The sequence below is a fragment of the Sardina pilchardus genome, chromosome 1 (assembly GCF_963854185.1).
Source record: "Sardina pilchardus chromosome 1, fSarPil1.1, whole genome shotgun sequence".
Lineage (NCBI taxonomy): Eukaryota > Metazoa > Chordata > Actinopteri > Clupeiformes > Clupeidae > Sardina > Sardina pilchardus.
In genome coordinates, this window is record NC_084994.1 from 6,253,007 (window position 1) to 6,276,177 (window position 23,171).

Sequence of the window (23,171 nt, forward strand, 5' to 3'; positions counted from 1 at the left end):
TGCTAACTATGCTCACAGTGCTAACCAGGTTGATTAGCTAACTTAGCTAATGATTTCTAGCAGTTATGTTAAAAATGCTAACTATGCTAGCAATGCTAACTATGGTAACAAGGCTAACCAGGTTGTTTAGCTTACTTAACTGATGATTTCTAGCAATAATGCTAAAAAAGCTAACAATGCTAAAATTGCTAACAATGCTAACCAGGTTGATTAGCTAACTTAGCTAATCATTTCTAGCAGTTATGCTAAAAATGCTAACTATGCTAACAATGCTAACTATTTTTTTTATTTTTTATTTATCCTTTATTTAACCAGGGGGGTCATATTGAGACATATAGTCTCTTTTTCAAATGGTCCCTGGCCAAGAAAGGCAACACTTAAAACACCTAAAATATAGAGAGACCTCACCTCACCTACAGTGGACCAACCATGCACACATAGACAACAATAAACACCAGTTAGTACAAACAAAGAACATACAAAGCAACAAACAGATCACACCACATTACACAACAACAAAACAACAAAACTATGCTAACCATGGTAACTAGCTAACTTGCTAGTGAGGACTTTTATTTTGAAACATTTGTTGCTAGGGTATCCATGGTGGCCACTATCAGGAAACAAGAAGTTACTGCAGTATAATCATGTTGGTTGCTATGGAAACGGTCATAAACGCTTAATTTCAATGGTTGCTATGTTGGTTGCTAGGTACATGGAGGTTTCATGTAGTTGACTGGAGGCATAGTTGATGATAACTGACAGTTGGAATGGTTGAACAGTTAAATAGTTGAGTAGTTTCAATGGTTAAATGATTTAATAGTGTATTATTGCAGTGAGGACTTTTATTTTGAAACAGTTTTGGACAGAGGAAACAGGATATGTAGTCTTAATGAGATTGTATGCTTAAAGCCTGAGACAGAAGGTGCCTCTCATATAGCGTTTACGCGTCCTCTCTCGCTCCTCACTGATCTACATAAAGAATGATGGAGCGGCAACAATGGGATAGTCTAGCCCTTCTTCTATCTTTCTTTATGTAGATCATTGAGGATCGAGGAGCGAGGGAGGACATATAAACGCTGCTTGAGAGGGACCCACAGTAAATACTTTAAAAGTTGTATGTAGATAGTCTAATTAATGTTGATAGACAGAATGTTTAATGGATGTTGATAGGCAGATTGTTTAATAGATATTGATTGACAGTTTAATGGGTGGATGAGTGAATGGTCTGAAGAAGATGAATGGATAGAAGGTTGGATGGAATGTGCCTTATATTCTTGTTAAGAGAGACACTGATACAGCTATCTGAGAGTAGTTGATACAGGTGTAATCAATTTAACTGGCTAGTCTTAAGAGAGCCACAGTGTACTCTTAAAGCCTGAGACAGAGTAAATAATTTAAAAGTTGAATGTAGATAGTCTAATTAATGTTGATAGACAGAGAGTTTAATGGATGTTGATAGACAGGTTGTTTAATAAATGTTGATAGACAGTTTAATGGGTGGATGAGTGAATGGTCTGAAGAAAATGAATGGATAGAATGTTGGATGGAATGTGCCTTATATTCTTGTAGAATGGAGAGACAGCTCTCTACTGAGAGTAGTGGATACAGATACAGGTGTAATCAATTTAACTGGCTAGTCTTAAGAGAGCCAGCCTGAGACAGAGTAGATTGTTTAAAAGTTGAATGTAGAGCGTCTAATTGATGTTGATAGGCAGACTGTTTAGAATGGGTGGATGAGTGAATGGTTTGAAGAAGATGAATGGATATAAAGTTGGATGGAATTAGGAGGACTTATTTTGATACTGTTGTGCGCAGAGGATACAGGGGAACAGAATATGTAGTCTTCAGGGATATTGTAAAGCCTGAGAGAAACTGACAGTTGGTGCCCAGGTGGCTGACCAGCTGGAGTAAGATTCTAATTGCTGCCGTGATGTCATAATGAGCAATGTTAAGTCTATGGGGAAGTTTGTAATAGTTTTTAACTAATAGTTTAAAAAGTATAAAAGTTACAAAGTTGAAAAATATAAAGCAGGCATGGCATAAGCAAGACCTACGCAACAACGTTTGAATGAAGTTTCTACGTTAAACGGTTGAAGCTGAATTGGCTGCGTTAGAAGAAGAAGTTTAACTAGAAATGCAATTCCAAGGAATTACCAGTGCATGAAAATGCAAAAATAGATAGATAATGTAGAAATGGTTACTAAGGTGTAGCTAGGGTAAACATGGTGGTTGCATAGTTTACAGAAAGTTGATAGTGTGAAGGTAGACAGTTTAAAGATGAAACATTCCAGTTCTAACTTAACTAATGATTTCTATTCATGTTAAAATGTTGATTAGCTAACTTAGCTAATGATTTCTAGCAGTTACGCTAAAAATGCTAATTATGCTAGCAATGCTAACTTTACTAACAATGCTAACAAGGTTGATTAGCTAACTTAACCGATGATTTCTAGCAGTAATGCTAAAAATGCTAACTATGCTAACAATGCTAAATTTGCTAACAATGCTAACCAGGTTGATTAGCTAACTTAGTTGATGATTTTTTGCAGTTATGCTAAAAATGCTAACTATGCTTACAATGCTAACCATGTTAACTAGCTAACTTGCTAGTGAGGACTTTTATTTTGAAACATTTGTTGCTAGGGTATCCATGGTGGCCACTATCAGGAAACAAGAAGTTACTGTAGTATAATCATGTTGGTTGCTATGGAAACTGTCAAAAACGCTTAGTTTTAACTATGTAGGTTGCTAGGTACATGGAGGTTTCATGTAGTTGACTGGAGGCATAGTGGATGATAACTGACAGTTGGAATGGTTGAACAGTTCAATAGTTGAGTAGTTTCAATGGTTAAATGATTTAAAGTGTATTATTGCAGTGAGGACTTTTATTTTGAAACAGTTGTGGACAGAGGAAACAGTTTAACAGGATATGTGTAGTCTTCAGAGAGATTGTATGCTTAAAGCCTGAGAGAAACTGACAGTTGGTGCCCAGGTGGCTGACCAGCTGGGGTAAGATTCTAATTGCTGCCGTGATGTCATAATGAGCAATGTTAAGTCTATGGGGGAAATTGTAATCGTTTTTAACTAATAGTTTAAAAAGTATAAAAGTTACAAAGTTGAAAAATACAAAGCACACATGGCATAAGCGAGACCTACGCAACAAAGTTTGAATGAAGTTTCTACGTTAAACGGTTCATGCTGAATTGCGTGCGTTAGAAGAAGAACTAGAAAAGCAATTCCAAGGAATTACCAGTGCATGAAAATGCAGAAATAGATAGATAATGTAGATATGGTTACTAAGGTGTAGCTAGGGTAAACATGGTGGTTGCATAGTTTACAGAGAGTTGATCGTGTGAAGGTAGACTGTTTAAAGATGAAACATTCCAGTTCTAACTTAACTAATGATTTCTATTCATGTTAAAATGTTGATTAGCTAACTTAGCTAATGATTTCTAGCAGTAACGCTAAAAATGTTAATTATGCTAGCAATGCTAACTTTACTAACAATGGTAACCAGGTTGATTAGCTAACTTAACCAATGATTTCTAACAGCAATGCTAAAAATGTTAACTATGTGAACAATGCTAAATTTGCTAACAATGCTAACCAGGTTGATTAGCTAACTTATTTGATGATTTTTTGCAGTTATGCTAAAAATGCTAACTATGCTAACAATGCTAACTATGCTAACCATGCTAACTAGCTAACTTGCTAGTGAGGACTTTCATTTTGAAACATTTGTTGCTAGGGTATCCATGGTGGCCACTATCAGGAAACAAGAAGTTACTGCAGTATAATCATGTTGGTTGCTATGGAAACGGTCATAAACGCTTCATTTTAATGGTTGCTATGTTGGTTGCTAGGTACATGGAGGTTTCATGTAGTTGACTGGAGGTATAGTGGATGATAACTGACAGTTGGAATGGTTGAACAGTTCAATAGTTGAGTAGTTTCAATGGTTAAATGATTTAATAGTGTATTATTGCAGTGAGGACTTTTATTTTGAAACAGTTGTGGACAGAGGAAACAGTTAACAGGATATGTAGTCTTCTGAGAGACTGTATGCTTAAAGCCAGAGAAACTGACAGTTGGTGCCCAGGTGGCCGGCCACCTGGCCTAAGATTCTAATTGCTGCCGTGATGTCATAATGAGCAATGTTAAGTCTATGGGGGAAATTGTAATAGTTTTTAACTAATAGTTTAAAAAGTATAAAAGTTACAAAGTTGAAAAATACAAAGCAGGCATGGCATAAGCAAGACCTACGCAACAACGTTTGAATGAAGTTTCTACGTTAAACGGTTGAAGCTGAATTGGCTGCGTTAGAAGAAGAAGTTTAATAATAACTAGAGAATGTAATTCCAGGGAAATTACGAGTGCATGAAAATGCAAAAATGTATAGATACAGTAGATAATGTAGATATAGTTACTAAGGTGTAGCTAGGGTAAACATGGTGGTTGCATAGTTTAAAGAAAGCTGAGAGTGTGAAGGTAGACAGTTTAAAGCTTAAACATTACAGTTCTAACTGAACTAATGATTTCTAGCAGTTATGCTAAAAATGCTAACAATGCTAACTATGCTAACAATGCTAACCAGGCTGATTAGCTAACTTAGCTAATCATTTCTAACAGTTATGCTAACAATGCTAACCAGGTTGATTAGCTAACTTAGCTAACCATTTCTAGCAGTTATGCTAAAAATGCTAACAATGCTAACCATATTAACTTGCTAGTGAGGACTTTTATTTTGAAACATTTGTTGATAGGGTATCTATGGTGGCCACTATCAGGAATAAAAAAGTTACTGTAGTAAAATCATGTTGGTTGCTATGGAAACGGTCATAAACGCTTAATTTTAATGGTTGCTATGTTGGTTGCTAGGTACATGGAGGTTTCATGTAGTTGACTGGAGGCATAGTTGATGATAACTGACAGTTGGAATGGTTGAACAGTTAAATAGTTGAGTAGTTTCAATGGTTAAATGATTTAATAGTGTATTATTGCAGTGAGGACTTTTATTTTGAAACAGTTGTGGACAGAGGAAGTATGAAACAGGATCTGTAGTCTTAATGAGATTGTATGCTTAACGCCTGAGAGAGAGAGAGCTGCTGCAGGTGGGGCTGGCCACCTGGCATAAGATTCTAATTGCCCTATTATGATGTCATAGTCCAATGTTAAGTCTATGGGAGAAAAAATGTTTTAAAAAATTAATATAAATTCAACGATAAAGTTTTCAAAGTTGAAAAATACAAAGCTGAAGTCACCTAAGTAAGACCTACGCAGCGCAGTTTGAACGAAGTTTCTACGTTAAACGGTTGAAGCTCAATTGGACGCACAAAAAGCGTTAGAAGAAGAATAATCGCCTATAATAATAACTAGAGAATGTAATTCCAGGGAAATTACGAGTGCATGAAAATGCAAAAATGTGGTTGCATAGTTTAAAGAAAGCTGATAGTGTGAAGGTAGACAGTTTAAAGCTTAAACATTACAGTTCTAACTGAACTAATGGTTTCTAGCAGTTATGCTAAACATGTTAACTATGCTAACAATGCTAACCAGGTTGATTAGATAACTTAGCTAATCATTTCTAACAGTTATGCTAAAAATGCTAACAATGCTAACTATGCTAACAATGCTAACCAGGTTGATTAGCTAACTTAGCTAATCATTTCTAGCAGTTATGCTAAAAATGCTAACAATGCTAACTAGCTAACTTGCTAGTGAGGACTTTTATTTTGAAACATTTGTTGATAGGGTATCTATGGTGGCCACTATCAGGAGTAAAGAAGTTACTGTAGTAAAATCATGTTGGTTGCTATGGAAACGGTCATAAACGCTTAATTTTAATGGTTGCTATGTTGGTTGCTAGGTACATGGAGGTTTCATGTAGTTGACTGGAGGCATAGTTGATGATAACTGACAGTTGGAATGGTTGAACAGTTAAATAGTTGAGTAGTTTCAATGGTTAAATGATTTAATAGTGTATTATTGCAGTGAGGACTTTTATTTTGAAACAGTTGTGGACAGAGGAAACAGTTTAACAGGATATGTGTAGTCTTCTGAGAGACTGTATGCTTAAAGCCAGAGAAACTGACAGTTGGTGCCCAGGTGGCTGACCAGCTGGGGTAACATTCTAATTGCTGCCGTGATGTCATAATGAGCAATGTTAAGTCTATGGGGGAAATTTGAATAGTTTTTATTTAATAGTTCAAAAAGTATAAAAGTTACAAAGTTGAAAAATACATAGCTGAAGTCACCTAAGTAAGACCTACGCACCGCAGTTTGAATGAAGTTTCTACGTTAAACGGTTGAAGCTGAATTGCGCGCACAAAAACGTTAGAGGAAAAATAATAATAAGAAGATGTCGGATAACAGTAGAGTGCATTTTCATGCACTCTAATAACTAGAAATGCAATTCCAAGGAATTACCAGTGCATGAAAATGCAAAAATAGATAGATAATGTAGATATGGTTACTAAGGTGTAGCTAGGGTAAACATGGTGGTTGCATAGTTTACAGAGAGTTGATAGTGTGAAGGTAGACAGTTTAAAGATGAAACATTCCAGTTCTAACTTAACTAATGATTTCTATTCATGTTAAAATGTTGATTAGCTAACTTAGCTAATGATTTCTAGCAGTTACGCTAAAAATGCTTATTATGCTAGCAATGCTAACTTTACTAACAATGCTAACCAGGTTGATTAGCTAACTTAACCGATGATTTCTAGCAGTTATGCTAAAAATGCTAACTATGTTAACAATGCTAACTATGCTAACTAGCTAACTTGCTAGTGAGGACTTTTATTTTGAAACATTTGTTGCTAGGGTATCCATGGTGGCCACTATCAGGAAACAAGAAGTTACTGCAGTATAATCATGTTGGTTGCTATGGAAACGGTCATAAACGCTTAATTTTAATGGTTGCTATGTTGGTTGCTAGGTACATGGAGGTTTCATGTAGTTGACTGGAGGCATAGTGGATGATAACTGACAGTTGGAATGGTTGAACAGTTCAATAGTTGAGTAGTTTCAATGGTTAAATGATTTAATAGTGTATTATTGCAGTGAGGACCTTTATTTTGAAACAGTTGTGGACAGAGGAAGTAGTGAAACAGGATCTGTAGTCTTAATGAGATTGTATGCTTAAAGCCTGAGACAGAAGGTGCCTCTCATAGCGTTTACGCGTCCTCTCTCGCTCCTCACTGATCTACATAAAGAATGATGGAGCGGCAACAATGGGATAGTCTAGCCCTTCTTCTATCTTTCTTTATGTAGATCATTGAGGATCGAGGAGCGAGGGAGGACATATTAACGCTGCTTGAGAGGGACCCACAGTAAATACTTTAAAAGTTGTATGTAGATAGTCTAATTAATGTTGATAGATAGAATGTTTAATGGATGTTGATAGGCAGATTGTTTTATATTGATTGACAGTTTAATGGGTGGATGAGTGAATGGTCTGAAGAAGATGAATGGATAGAAGGTTGGATGGAATGTGCCTTATATTCTTGTTAAGAGAGACACTGATACAGCTCTCTGAGAGTAGTTGACACAGGTGTAATCAATTTAACTGGCTAGTCTTAAGAGAGCCAGAGTAGGCTACTCTTAAAGCCTGAGACAGAGTAAATAATTTAAAAGTTGAATGTAGATAGTCTAATTAATGTTGATAGACAGAGAGTTTAATGGATGTTGATAGACAGATTGTTTAATAGATGTTGATAGACAGTTTAATGGGTGGATGAGTGAATGGTCTGAAGAAGATGAATGGATAGAATGTTAGATGGAATGTGCCTTATATTATTGTAGAATGGAGAGACACAGCTCTCTACTGAGAGTAGTGGATACAGATACAGGTGTAATCAATTTAACTGGCTAGTCTTAAGAGAGCCAGCCTGAGACAGAGTAGATTGTTTAAAAGTTCAATGTAGAGCGTCTAATTGATGTTGTTGATAGGCAGACTGTTTAGAATGGGTGGATGAGTGAATGGTTTGAAGAAGATGAATGGATATAAAGTTGGATGGAATTAGGAGGACTTATTACAGTGCATGAAAATGCACTGTACTGTTCTTCCTAGGCTTTTTCTTATTATTATTCTTCTTCTAACGCAGCCAATTCAGCTTCAACCTCTTAACGTAGAAACACCATTCAAATTTTGTCGCGTAGGTCTTACTTACGCGATGTGGGCTTTGTATTTTTCAACTTTGCAACTTTTATACTTTTTAAACTATTAGTTAAAAACTATTACAATTTCCCCCATAGACTTAACATTGCTCATTATGACATCACGGCAGCAATTAGAATCTTACTCCAGCTGGTCAGCCACCTGGGCACCAACTGTCAGTTTCTCTCAGGCTAGAGCATACAATCTCATACAAGTGCATACAATCTCTCTGAAGACTACATATTCTGTTCCCCTGTATCCTCTGCGCACAACAGTATCAAAATAAGTCCTCCTAATTCCATCCAACTTTATATCCATTCATCTTCTTCAAACCATTCACTCATCCACCCATTCTAAACAGTCTGCCTATCAACATCAATTAGACGCTCTACATTCAACTTTTAAACAATCTACTTTGTCTCAGACTGGCTCTCTTGAGACTAGCCAGTTAAATTGATTACACCTGTATCTGTATCCACTACTCTCAGTAGAGAGCTGTGTCTCTCCATTCTACAAGAATATAAGGCACATTCCATCCAACTTTCTATCCATTCATCTTCTTCAGACCATTCACTCATCCACCCATTAAACTGTCTATCAACATCTATTAAACAATCTGTCTATCAACATCCATTAAACTCTCTGTCTATCAACATTAATTAGACTATCTACATTCAACTTTTAAATTATTTACTCTGTCTCAGGCTTTAAGAGTACACTCTGGCTCTCTTAAGACTAGCCAGTTAAATTGATTACACCTGTGTCAACTACTCTCAGAGAGCTGTATCAGAACAAGAATATAAGGCACATTCCATCCAACCTTCTATCCATTCATCTTCTTCAGACCATTCACTCATCCACCCATTAAAAGGTCAATCAATATCTATTAAACAATCTGCCTATCAACATCCATTAAACATTCTGTCTATCAACATTAATTAGACTATATACAACTTTTAAAGTATTTACTGTGGGTCCCTCTCAAGCAGCGTTTATATGTCCTCCCTCACTCCTCGATCCTCAATGATCTACATAAAGAAAGATAGAAGATGGGCTAGACTATCCCATTGTTGCCGCTCCATCATTCTTTATGTAGATCATTAAGACTACAGATCCTGTTTCACTACTTCCTCTGTCCACAACTGTTTCAAAATAAAGGTCCTCACTGCAATAATACACTATTAAATCATTTAACCACTGAAACTACTCAACTATTGAACTGTTCAACCATTCCAACTGTCAGTTATCATCCACTATGCCTCCAGTCAACTACATGAAACCTCCATGTACCTAGCAACCAACATAGCAACCATTAAAATTAAGTGTTTATGACCGTCTCCATAGCAACCAACATGATTATACTGCAGTAACTTTTTGTTTCCTGATAGTGGCCACCATGGATACCCTAGCAACAAATGTTTCAAAATAAAAGTCCTCACTAGCAAGTTAGCTAGTTAGCATGGTTAGCATAGTTAGCATAGTTAGCATTTTTAGCATAACTGCAAAAAATCATCAACTAGGTTAGCTAATCAACCTGGTTAGCATTGTTAGCAAATTTAGCATTGTTAGCATAGTTAGCATTTTTAGCATTACTGCTAGAAATCATCGGTTAAGTTAGCTAATCAACCTGGTTAGCATTGTTAGTAAAGTTAGCATTGCTAGCATAATTAGCATTTTTAGCATAACTGCTAGAAATCATTAGCTAAGTTAGCTAATCAACATTTTAACATGAATAGAAATCATTAGTTAAGTTAGAACTGGAATGTTTAAACTTTAAACTGTCTACCTTCACACTATCAACTCTCAGTAAACTATGCAACCACCATGTTTACCCTAGCTACACCTTAGTAACCATATCTACATTATCTATCTATTTTTGCATTTTCATGCACTGGTAATTCCTTGGAATTGCATTTCTAGTTTTGATACTGTTGTGCACAGAGGATACAGGGGAACAGAATATGTAGTCTTCAGAGAGGAGCCTGAGAGAAACTGACAGTTGGTGCCCAGGTGGCTGACCAGCTGGGGTAACATTCTAATTGCTGCCGTGATGTCATAATGAGCAATGTTAAGTCTATGGGGGAAATGGTGATAGTTTTTAACTAATAGTTTAAAAAGTATAAAAGTTACAAAGTTGAAAAATACAAAGCACATATGGCATAAGCAAGACCTACGCAACAAAGTTTGAATGAAGTTTCTACGTTAAACGGTTGAAGCTGAATTGCGAGCGTTAGAAGAAGAAGTTTAATAACTAGAAATGCAATTCCAAGGAATTACCAGTGCATGAAATGCAAAAATAGATAGATAATGTAGATATGGTTACTAAGGTGTAGCTAGGGTAAATATGGTGGTTGCATAGTTTACAGAGAGTTGATAGTGTGAAGGTAGACAGTTTAAAGCTGAAACATTTTGATTTGCTGATTTCTATTCATGTTAAAATGTTAACTATGGTAACAATGATAACCAGGTTGATTGGTTAACTTAGCTACTGATTTCATGCAGTAATGGTAAAAATGTTAACTATGCTAACTATGCTCACAGTGTTAACCAGGTTGATTAGCTAACTTAGCTAATGATTTCTAGCAGTTATGCTAAAAATGCTAACTATGCTAGCAATGCTAACTATGGTAACAATGCTAACTTAAACTAACAATGCTAACCAGGTTGATTAGCTAACTTAACTGATGATTTCTAGCAATAATGTTAAAAATGCTAACTATGCTAAAATTGCTAACAATGCTAACCAGGTTGATTAGCTAACTTAGTTAGATGTTTTTTGCAGTTATGCTAAAAATGCTAACTATGCTAACAATGTTAACTATGCTAACCATGCTAACTAGCTAACTTGCTAGTGAGGACTTTTATTTTGAAACATTTGTTGCTAGGGTATCCATGGTGCACTATCAGGAAGCAAGAAGTTACTGCAGCATAATCATGTTGGTTGCTATGGAAACGGTCATAAACGCTTAATTTTAATGGTTGGTATGTTGATTGCTAGGTACATGGAGGTTTCGTGTAGTTGACTGGAGGCTTAGTTGATAACTGACAGTTGGAATGGTTGAACAGTTAAATAGTTGAGTAGTTACAATGGTTAAATGATTTAATAGTGTATTATTGCAGTGAGGACCTTTATTTTGAAACAGTTGTGGACAGAGGAAGTAGTGAAACAGAATCTGTAGTCTAAATGAGATTGTATGCTTAAAGCCTGAGACAGAAGGTGCCTCTCATATAGCGTTTACGCGTCCTCTCTCGCTCCTCGATCCTCACTGATCTACATAAAGAATGTTGGAGCGGCAACAATGGGATAGTCTAGCCCTTCTTCTATCTTTCTTTATGTAGATCATTGAGGAGCGAGGAGCGAGGGAGGACGTATAAACGCTGCTTGAGAGGCACCCACAGTAAATACTTTGAAAGTTGTATGTAGATAGTCTAATTAATGTTGATAGACAGAATGTTTAATGGATGTTGATAGGCAGATTGTTTAATAGATATTGATTGACAGTTTAATGGGTGGATGAGTGAATGGTCTGAAGAAGATGAATGGATAGAAGGTTGGATGGAATGTGCCTTATATTCTTGTTAAGAGAGACACTGATACAGCTCTCTGAGAGTAGTTGATACAGGTGTAATCAATTTAACTGGCTAGTCTTAAGAGAGAGTGTGCTTAAAGCCTGAGACAGAGTAAATAATTTAAAAGTTGAATGTAGATAGTCTAATTAATGTTGATAGACAGAGAGTTTAATGGATGTTGATAGGCAGATTGTTTAATAGATGTTGATAGACAGTTTAATGGGTGGATGAGTGAATGGTCTGAAGAAGATGAATGGATAGAAAGTTGGATGGAATGTGCCTTATATTCTTGTAGACTGGAGAGACACAGCTCTCTACTGAGAGTAGTGGATACAGATACAGGTGTAATCAATTTAACTGGCTAGTCTTAAGAGAGCCAGTGTATGTAGCCTGAGAGAGAGAGAGAGCTGCTGCACCTGGACTGGCCACCTGGCGTAACATTCTAATTGCTGCCGTGATGTCATAATGAGCAATGTTAAGTCTATGGGGAAATGTTTAATAGTTTTTAATTTACAGTTTAAAAAGTATAAAAGTTCCAAAGTTGAAAAATATATTGCACAGGTCTCCTTAGTAAGACCTACGTAGCAAAGTTTGAATCAAGTTTCTACGTTAAACGGTTCAAGCTGAATTGCGAGCGTTAGAAGAAGTTGGATTAATAACTAGAGATGTAATTCCAAGGAAATTACGAGTGCATGAAAATGCAAAAATGATGAGGACTTTTATTTTGAAACAGTTGAGGGTAGACAAAACGGTTGAACAGGATATGTAGTCTTAAGAGAGCCAGAAAGCCTGAGGCAGAGAGTTGCTGCCAGGTGGCTTTGAACACCTGGCTTAAGATTCTAATTGCTTAACGACTTTATTGTGATGTCATAATCCAATGTTAAGTCTATGGGAGAAAAAATGTTTTAAAAAATTCATATAAATTAAACGATAAAGTTTTCAAAGATGAAAATTACATAGCTGAAGTCACCTAAGTAAGACCTACGCAGCGCAGTTTGAATGAAGTTTCTACGTCGAACGGTTGAAGCTGAATTGAACGCACAAAAAGTGTCTGAAGAAGAACTAGAGATGTAATTCCAAGGAAATTACGAGTGCATGAAAATGCAAAAATGATGAGGACTTTTATTTTGAAACAGTTGTGGGTAGAGGAAACAGTTGAACAGGATATGTTGTCTTAAGAGAGCCAGAAAGCCTGAGACAGAGAGTTGCTGCAAGGTGGCTTTGAACACCTGGCTTAAGATTCTAATTGCTTAACGACTTTATTGTGATGTCATAATACAATGTTAAGTCTATGGGAGAAAAAATGTTTTAAAAAATTCATATAAATTAAACGATAAAGTTTTCAAAGATGAAATTTACATAGCTGAAGTCACCTAAGTAAGACCTACGCAGCACACTTTGAATGAAGTTTCTACGTTGAACGGTTGAAGCTGAATTGAACGCACAAAAAGTGTCTGAAGAAGAATAATAATATCGATAATAAGAATAAACAGCATAACAGTAGAGTGCATTTTCATGCACTCTAATAATAATATCGATAATAAGAATAAACAGCATAACAGTAGAGTGCATTTTCATGCACTCTAATAATAAGAAACCTAGGGAGAACAATATAGTGCATTTTCATGCACTATAATAAGAAGCCTAGGAAGAACAGTACAGTGCATTTTCATGCACTGTAATAAGAAGACTTGGAATAACAGTACAGTGCATTTTCATGCACTGTAATAATAATAAGAAGACTTGGAATAACAGTACAGTGCATTTTCATGCACTGTAATAAGAAGAAGCCTAGGAAGAACAGTACAGTGCATTTTCATGCACTGTAATAAGAATAAACAGCATAACAGTAGAGTGCATTTTCATGCACTCTAATAATAAGAAGTCTAGGAAGAACAGTACAGTGCATTTTCATGCACTGTAATAACTAGAAATGCAATTCCAAGGAATAACCAGTGCATGAAAATGCAAAAAAAAATTATAGATAGATAATGTAGATATGGTTACTAAGGTGTAGCTAGGGTAAACATGGTGGTTGCATAGTTTAAAGAGAGTTGATAGTGTAAAGGTAGACATTTTAAAGCTTAAACATTCCTGTTCTAACTTAACTAATGATTTCTAACAGGTATTCTAAAATGTTAACTATGCTAACAATGATAACCAGGTTGATTGGTTTACTTGGCTAATGATTTCTAGCAGTAATGCTAAAAATGTTAACTATGCTAACAATGCTAACTATGTTAACAATGCTAACCACGTTGATTAGCTAACTTAGCTAATCATTTTTAACAGTTATGCTAAAAATGCTAACTATGCTAACAATGCTAACCAGGTTGATTAGCTAACTTAGCTAATCATTTTTAGCAGTTATGTTAAAAATGCTAACTATGCTAACTAGCTAACTTGCTACTGAGGACTTTTATTATGAAACATTTGTTGATAGGGTATCCATGGCTGCCACTATCAGGAATAAAGAAGTTACTGTAGTAAAATCATGTTGGTTGCTATGGAAAAGTTCATAAATGCTTAATTTTAATGGTTGCTATGTTGGTTGCTAGGTACATGGAGGTCTCATGTAGTTGACTGGAGGCATAGTTGATGATAATTGACAGTTGGAATGGTTGAACGGTTAAATAGTTGAGTAGTTTCAATGGTTAAATGATTTAATAGTGTATTATTGCAGTGAGGACTTTTATTTTGAAACAGTTGTGGAAAGAGTAAACAGTTTAACAGGATATGTAGTCTTCACAGAGAGATTGTATGCTTAAAGCCTGAGAGAGAGAGGGCTGCTGCAGGTGGGGCTGGCCACCTGGCATAAGATTCTAATTGCTCAACGACCCGATTGTGATGTCATAGAGGCCAATGTTAAGTCTATGGGGACATTTTTAATAGTTTTTAATTTATAGTTAAAAAAGTATAAAAGTTACAAAGTTGAAAAATACATAGCAGCCTTCTCCTATTGAAGACCTACGTTACAGAGTTTGAATTAAGTTTCTAAGTTAAACGGTTGAAGAGAAATTGCGCACAGAAAACGTGGTAAGCAGAATAATAAAATGAGGAACTAGAAATGCAATTCCAAGGAATTACCAGTGCATGAAAATGCAAAAAAAAAATGTATAGATAGATAATGTAGATATGGTTACTAAGGTGTAGCTAGGGTAAACATAGTGGTTGCATAGTTTAAAGAGAGTTGATAGTGTTAAGGTAGACATTTTAAAGCTTAAACATTCCTGTTCTAACTTAACTAATGATTTCTAACAGGTCACTGATTCTTGAGAATTTGCCAAAAACATGTCTCACTAAGAAAAGTGCTGATTCTGTTGGAAATGAATGCCATTTCCATGAACAAAAAGAATCAAGGTTATAATCAGGGGGTCCTTTGCACACATGTGAAGTTCTTTTAAAGGTTTATTTTATTTTTGTATTAACTTAATGACTATATGCTGGCCCATACCCTACAAAATCAGTTGTCCTTGAATAGGAGATAATCATTTTGACTTGATTAAAAACACTAAAAGCAACTATTGTGCACTGTAATAAGAAGTCTAGGAAGAACAGTACAGTGCATTTGCATGCACTGTAATAATAAGAAGAAGACTAGGAAGAACAGTACAGTGCATTTTCATGCACTGTAATAATAAGAAGAAGCCTAGGAAGAACAGTACAGTGCATTGTCATGCACTGTAACAAATCAATGGCGGTGGCTCCGGGGGTCGTAACTGGAAATATTAAATGTGAATAAAGGTTTCTTGACCACTTTTAATGGCTTATTTTGATACGGTTTATTGTTTATATGCTAAACAAATGTGTTCAGGACACACTATCATTGAAGGTTAGCTTGTTAGCTTGTTAGCTTGTTGACCCATTATAACCAATTGAAAACACATAGCAAGCTAGGCGACTAGATAGTTAGCACGCTGATATGAACTGTGGTGTTTCTGTAGATTATGAATTGTTGTCAACATGAAAACATTCAAACGGATTTTTGTGTGTATGCCACTTGAACATACTTGGGCTAAATAAACCCCTGAATGTAATCTGAAGCACTGGACTGTCTAGCTAACTAAACACTAAGCTAACCACTAACCACTAAGCTAACCTGTTGACCACTGAGCCGAAACGCTAGGTGTGTGACAACTGGACAACACCCCCTGGGTGAAATTTTAGCAGGCGTATTTCGCGCAAAGACAGTAGAAGATCTCGCATGGTGACATGCTCTGTGGAAACCCAGCGTCAGACGAAGGACGAAGGCTCTGGTGATGGTGATGAAGTGGGGGAAACTATTACTAAAGAACTGATAAATCGACTCAGATTCAGTGGATGGGCGGGGGGTGGGGGACATAGCATGATTGACAGGTGACAGTACAACCTTGAAGTACCAAAGTCCAAAGTCTGAAGTAAAGGCGTTCGAATTAAATGGTGGCGCACGGAATTGCATGAGGCTGAAATTTTAAGTCTTATTCAAAATGAGAACAACAGGCAAATGTAAATGTGATGTATGACTTCAAATTAATTCAACTTCTTATTCAATTGATTTAAAGTTTAATGTAATTCAAAATTCAAATGACATTGATTTAAACTTTAAATTAGATTACATTTAATAATCGTTGATATATTAAAATTTGATACTTGGTGATATGACTTACATGACATTTTACTTTGTAATTTACTTTATATTTAATTATTGTTACTTTGACCCTTCATACTCAGCAGCACCTAAAGCTGTCGTTTGCTAAATATAGTCAACACTTAAAAAAAAAACACCTTCGAATTATAATTTTAACATTCGAATAGTATTAATTTTTTACAAATTCGAATTATATTCGAATACCGAAATTCGTTCCAACATAAAACAGTAATGTTTTATGTACATGTTTGTACTGTATGTGCTGGTGCGTGTGTGTGTAGGTATGCGTCTGTGTGTGTGTATTTATGTGTGTGTGTGTGTGTGTGTGTGTGTGTGTGTGTGTGTGTGTGTGTGTGTGTGTGTGTTCCTGTATGTTTGTTGCACCCAGAGGAACCATTCTCTTTTAAAACATATATATTTGGAAACTAGTTGATTAAAGGTTTCTAATGGTGTCACTTATATGTTTCTAGGACAAAAACTAATAGACATTGAGATGTTTGGAACTGTTTTTCAAATCCCCAGCGGGGGATTTAGACTCCAGAGGGTTAATACCACCATCTACAGGCCAATGGGTATACAGTCCTGAATGTACACATATAGTCAAATAGTTTATTTGAAGCAGGGACCATGTACAAGGTTCATTAGTTACATAGTGAAGAGATGACTTGCACCAGATTACAGCTAACCGCTAATTTCCATCCGCCAGTCATCTGAAGATAGGGGCAATTAAAGCAATATTACATTGCATTTTCAATTTTTACCATGGGGGTGCAAATCACAAATGACTGGTTATAAGCTAAGTTGAAGCAAGCTCTTGAGACCAACATACCATAAACATTTTGTCATCCTCGGCGCCACGGTTCAGGTAGTTATGTAGGAAAAACTGTCATTTTTGGGCTTCGGGCGGGGGCAGCGCGGAAGTGGAGTGACCCCCGGGGACGAAACAAAATTTTTCCGCAGAAGTCTACGGGGGCTACATGCCCACCAAGTTTCATGTGCTCCGGTGTTACGGTGTCGTGTCCCCGGAATCGTTGACGGAAAATTCAGGATCGATGACGGGAAAAAAGAATAATAATAAAAAAAAAAATCTTTGACAACAACTAGCTACGCTAGCGGCGGTCATAATAACCCCACATCAACACTATACCTTTTACCATACTAAGAGATTGGCATGCTTTTATGTCAGTTATTAGCTGTTAGCTAATTAGCTGGTTTGAATTGCATTGAGCTCAATGAGAATGAAACCAGCTAATTACCAGCTAACTTGGTGCAGCAGTGGACATGTGTGCATTGCACAAACCATGGGAACGATGGGTACCAGGGCTCAGTGGAGCCGATGCAGCATTTTTCTGGGCTCAGTGGAGCTGTTGTTGGGCTTGGCTCCTCAGTTTCAGTAAATTATGCCAAATTCCATGCTCCCAACTTTGTGGGAACAGTTTGGGGACGGTCCCTTCCTGTTTCAACATGACTGTGCACCAGTGCACAATGCAAGGTCCATAAAGACATAGCTGACAGAGTTTGGTGTGGATTAACTTGACTGGCCTGCACAGAGTCCTGACCCAATAGAACACCTTTGGGATGAATTAAGCCCGGCGCCCACCGGACACGCCGTTCAGCGGTGTTCGGCGGTCTGGGCTTGACGTGCAGGATTTTAGAATAGTTTTTTTTTTTTTCGTGGCGTGCCGCGTATGTGTCTGGTGGGCGTTGGCCTTTAGAGTGGAGCCAGTCGCCTCGTCCAACATCAGTGTGTGACCTCACAAACGCACTTCTGAAACTCCCGTAAACATGCTCCTAAAGCTTGTGTAAAGCCTTCCCAGAAGAGTTGAAGCTGTTATAGCTGGACTGATGTTATATTAAACCTTTTGGATTAAGAATGGGATGTGACTGAAGTTCATATGTGAGTCAAGGCAGGAGAGCAAATACTTTTGGCAATATAGTGTATCTGTGTTTGTCTGTATGTCAGGTGAGCATCATGGCTGTGAACTCGCTGCAGCGGCTCTTCAAAACTCTAGATGGGTTGACGTCTGCACAGCTGAACCGGTTCAGGGTGTGCCTGTCTGAGACGACGGTGGATGGGTTTGAACCCATCCCCAAAGGAAAGCTGGAGAACAAGGATCCTACTGAGGTTGCATCTTTGATGAAGGACTTCTATGGTGAGGAAGGCAGAATGAAAATTACTCTGACCATCCTGAGGATGATGACCCTCAACAACCTTGCAGACAAACTAGAAGAGAGGTAGATATTCACAATTCGCACATGCACACACACACACACACACACACACACACACCCACACACACATACACACTCCATACACCATGAGTAAGACATGCAACAATACACACTCCTTGGGCATGCTCCCCTGCACTATACATGTTCCAGCACATGTGGAATAGCCATTTATCACAGTAACACAATCTCATCATCCTAGTCCTGCGCTAATGCTGAAATGCATAATATATTAAAAGAATATGTTGGTATTCTACACTTTAAGTCCGTTTTCTGTATTGCATAGCATGCAAACGACTGTTTGACACCAACATTTTGACGATTGAGCCTGTTTCTGGATTTTGGCACTTTAAGTTTAGCAGCAAAATACAGCTTCTGTCATCTTTTATCAGGGATTTGTGAAATCCCGGAAATACTTTTTCAGATACTCACAACCGTGTGTGCCTAATATAACAGGCTCAATCGTCGAAATGTCGGTGTCAAACAGTCGTTTGCATGCTAGGCAATACAGAAAACGGGCTTAAAGTGTAAAATACCGAAATGTTCCTTTAATAAATACAACAACAAGGATAACCTGTTCTAATTGGAAGCCACAGTTCCTAAGAATGGATATATTGTCATTGTATAATGTACAACATGTAGTAGTCAGTGTTGTCAGAGTGACATGTATTGGATTACGCTCATTACCCAGATGTTAGCTTAGCCACCATCCTGCGCTCTCCCACTATCTCTATTGGGTCAAGCTGACATCCCAGAACAGCACTAGCTCTTTTAATAAGTTTGTTCAGTTCCATCCTGTCAGCAGTCGAGATACCGCTCCCTCAACATACTACCGCATAGAAAATGGCTGATGCCACCACTGAGTTGTAAAATGTTCTCAAAAGTGCCCACTAAACCCCAAAAGATCTCAATTGCCTCAGCAGATACAGCCTGCTCATGCCCTTTTTGTAGAGTGCAGCCGTGGTGTTGGACCAGTCCAGCTTACTCTTTAGGTGAACATCCAGGTGTCACCCTCACCATCTCATTTCCCTGAATGCTCACTGGTGCTGATGGGGGATGACCTTTCCTACGGAAATCCACCACCAGTTCTTTGGTCTTGGCAGTATTGAGTTGGAGATGGTTCCTCAGGCACCAGTCCATACAATACTGCATGAGATCTCTGTACTCAATGTCATCATACTCTTAGGCCTACTACACGTCCCCCCTGCACACATGAGAGTTTGTGAGGAATGTGCCACTCGTGCCACTGGAGGAGGGGCCGCTCATTTATTCCCCTAAATTATTGCAAATATAGACTTGGTTGCGACTTCCAAACTGTTTGTGCTACTTTGTTAATATTTGGGATACTGCTCAAGTGCCACAAGGGCACATCAAATGACCTTAAGAAACAATATGCTACATCAAAGCATTAAAGCTCACGATATTCAGACCCAAAATGCATCAAAACGCACTCACTCACACACACACACATACACTCACACACACACACACACACCACACACACACACACACACACAAAGGTATTTCTCCAATATTTTTATGAATATTCTGTTGTACACATATACGGTATAAGTGATTTATTTAAATGCATTTATAATGAATTTGCATTGTCTTCTTGCCATGTTTCTCCAGGGATGCTGCAATGTCAGGAAAGCAAGATGGTAAGAGCTGCCCCCTAAGGCCACGGCTGAAATGTACAAAAATGCAGGTGTGAATTATTCTAGCTAAGTACAGTGGATTGATTTCTTACTATGTTTCTTTTTGACAGATGCAATTATACAGGAGGTCAAAGAAAATCACAAAAAGTGGATGAAAGAGAAGTTTGGAAAGATTTATGAGTGTACCGAGAAGGGAAGGAACAAAACACTCCTGAGTAAAATCTACACGGAGCTCTACATCACAGAGGGAGAGAGTGAAGGAGTCAACACTCAACATGAGATTCGCAGGATTGAAACGCTGTCAAAAACCCAAAAGGCAAAGAAAGACAAAATCGACTGTAATGACATCTTTAAGCATTCAGAGGAAGATGAGAAAATCCGAACTGTGATGACCACAGGCATTGCTGGCATCGGGAAATCTGTATGTGTGCAGAAGTTCATTCTGGACTGGGCAGAAGGAGAGGCCCATCAGGATGTTGATTTCATATTTGCACTTCCATTCCGACAGTTAAACTTGAAACAAAATAAGTCATACACTCTTCTCAAACTCCTCCTTGACTTTCATCTGGGACTGGATGGAAAGGTCATACATCCGGAAATGTTCAGAGAGTTCAAGATCATGTTCATCTTTGATGGTCTGGATGAGAGCAAACTTTCCCTGAATGTAGAACAAGACATGCATGATCTCCTGAAGACTGCATCATTGGATATGTTGATAACCAACCTCATCACAGGTAATCTACTGCCTAATGCGCTTATTTGGATAACCTCCCGACCAGCAGCTGTCAAACAGATACCTACTGAATACATAGACAGGTGGACAGAGGTACAAGGATTCAATGATCAACAGAAGGATGACTACTTCAAGAAGAGGATTGAGAATCCAGAGGAAGCAGACACAGCCATTGCTCACATTAAAAGGTCTAAAAGTCTCTACATCATGTGCCACATCCCTGTCTTCTGCTGGATCTTAGCCACTGTGCTTCTGAAAATGACCAGCACAAGTAACTTTCCTCAAACACTAACTGAGATCTATATCTATTTCCTGCTCACTGAGACACGTAGAAAGGGCCAAAAATATGGCAAAGGCTTTGAACGAGATGATGAAAAACGTCTGGAGTCCGACAAAGAGCCTATTTTGAAATTATCTGAACTAGCATATGAAGAACTGCTGAAGGGAAATATCTTGTTTAATGAATACAGTTTGAGAGAATGTGGCATAAATGAAAAAGACATGACATTGTACTCTGGTATGTGCTCTGAGTTCTTCATGAGTGAGGATGTTCTCGACCAACATAAAGTCTATTGCTTTGTGCATCTGAGCATTCAGGAGTTTCTGGCTGCATTGTTTGTGTTTCACTCCTTTGTGATTAGAGACACAGAAGCCCTGACAAAATTCACCTCACAAGAATCTGCCTTGACAGCCCCTTCCAGCCATTCCATGGTTGAGTTTTTAAGAACTGCAATAGATAAATCCATGCAGAGCAAAGATGGACATCTGGACCTTTTCCTTCGCTTCCTCTTAGGCATCTCTCATGAGTCCAACCAGAAACTCCTGCAAGGACTTCTGACACACATAGAGAGCAGCTCAGACAGCCACAAGAAAACAGCCCGGTACATCAGAAGAATTCTGAGTGAGGACGAAAAAGTCCCTGAAAGATGTCTGAATCTGATCCTCTGTTTATCGGAGATGAAGGACAACACCCTTCATCAGGAGATTCAGCAGTACATAGACTCTGGAGCAAATCTCTCACCTACCCAATGTTCACAACTGGCCTACATGCTTCTGGTGTCAGAGGAAACACTTGATGAGTTTGACCTGGCTAAGTACAAGACATCAAGTGAGGGTCGTGAGAGACTGCTCATAGTATTGAAGTCTTGCAGGAAAGCACTGTGAGTAAGAATAGCAGTTCTGCCATGCATTTGAATTTGAATGATAGTAAACTAAAATGCAACAAAACTTAATACTGGTGATATTATCTTCTCTGCCACATGTGTTATGTTACTGCAGATTGGCTGGTTGTGATCTCCAAAAGGATTCCTGTGAGGTCATAGCATCTGGTCTTCAGTCAGAAAACTCCCGGTTGAAAGAGCTAGACCTGAGTTCTAATCCTCTGGAGGATTCTGGAGTGAGGTTGCTGTCTGTTGGGCTGAAGCATACTAACTGCAAGCTGGAAACACTGAGGTAAGTGATTTGGTTACAATATGAGGTCAACAAAATAGTTATAACTGCAGGCTACTTAATACTGGAGTTGTATTGGAGGGTATAGTGGTGATGTAATATCTAGTTAACCTGACTGATGTGTGAGTCTCTCACTGCATGAAATAACACTGACTGCCCAAAACATTCCGTTTTTTTCATGCTTGATGCACTTGTGACACAAAAAGGCTTATTTTGTGGCCATGCTACATGGCAGAGATAAAATACACATCATTGTAATCAGGAGGACTAGCCCTTCATAATGGTATAACACACATTGGGTCTAGCAGGGACTAGCAGGCACTCATGCTCTCAAATAATGTATTGCAAGTACAGAAGTATGCCATATAAGACACAGCCCGTGTCTTATTTGTTCTGGTTAGATTACTTTAGGGTCACCAGCAGGGTGGGAATTTCGTCATTTTAGGGGCGATTTGGCCTTCACCTTCTTTTTTTTTTAGGGGCACCAAGGCCACATGATAGGGCACAAAGGCCACTGAGTAAAATTCGATGGTTTTACATTTCAGGGTTATCTCGACACAAATACATAGACCCGCTAGCCGCTGTAGGCTTTGAGAAACACTAACGCAGCCTCAAACTTCTTTAAGTTGAGGCCCAATCATGGCAGACTTTGGGGTCATAGGGCCCACCTACACATAGCCTACCTCACCCCACCTCTCATCAAATCATCATTATGATTATCATATCACATTTAGTATTATGCTA

At 37.9% G+C, this 23,171-nt stretch overlaps 1 protein-coding gene across 3 annotated transcripts in view; it reads left to right on the top strand.

Annotated features, from left to right (window-relative positions):
• Positions 1–23,171, top strand: part of LOC134081860 (NACHT, LRR and PYD domains-containing protein 3-like) — a 53,063-nt gene that overhangs the window by 11,992 nt on the left and 17,900 nt on the right. For all 3 annotated transcript variants that reach the window (XM_062537593.1, XM_062537591.1, XM_062537592.1), the window contains exons 2-5: positions 18,322–18,593; positions 20,220–20,248; positions 20,356–22,138; positions 22,257–22,430. In XM_062537593.1, coding sequence (XP_062393577.1) covers positions 18,331–18,593; positions 20,220–20,248; positions 20,356–22,138; positions 22,257–22,430 — 2,249 coding nt within the window. In that variant the 5' untranslated portion in view covers positions 18,322–18,330. The remainder of the gene's footprint in view (positions 1–18,321; positions 18,594–20,219; positions 20,249–20,355; positions 22,139–22,256; positions 22,431–23,171) is intronic.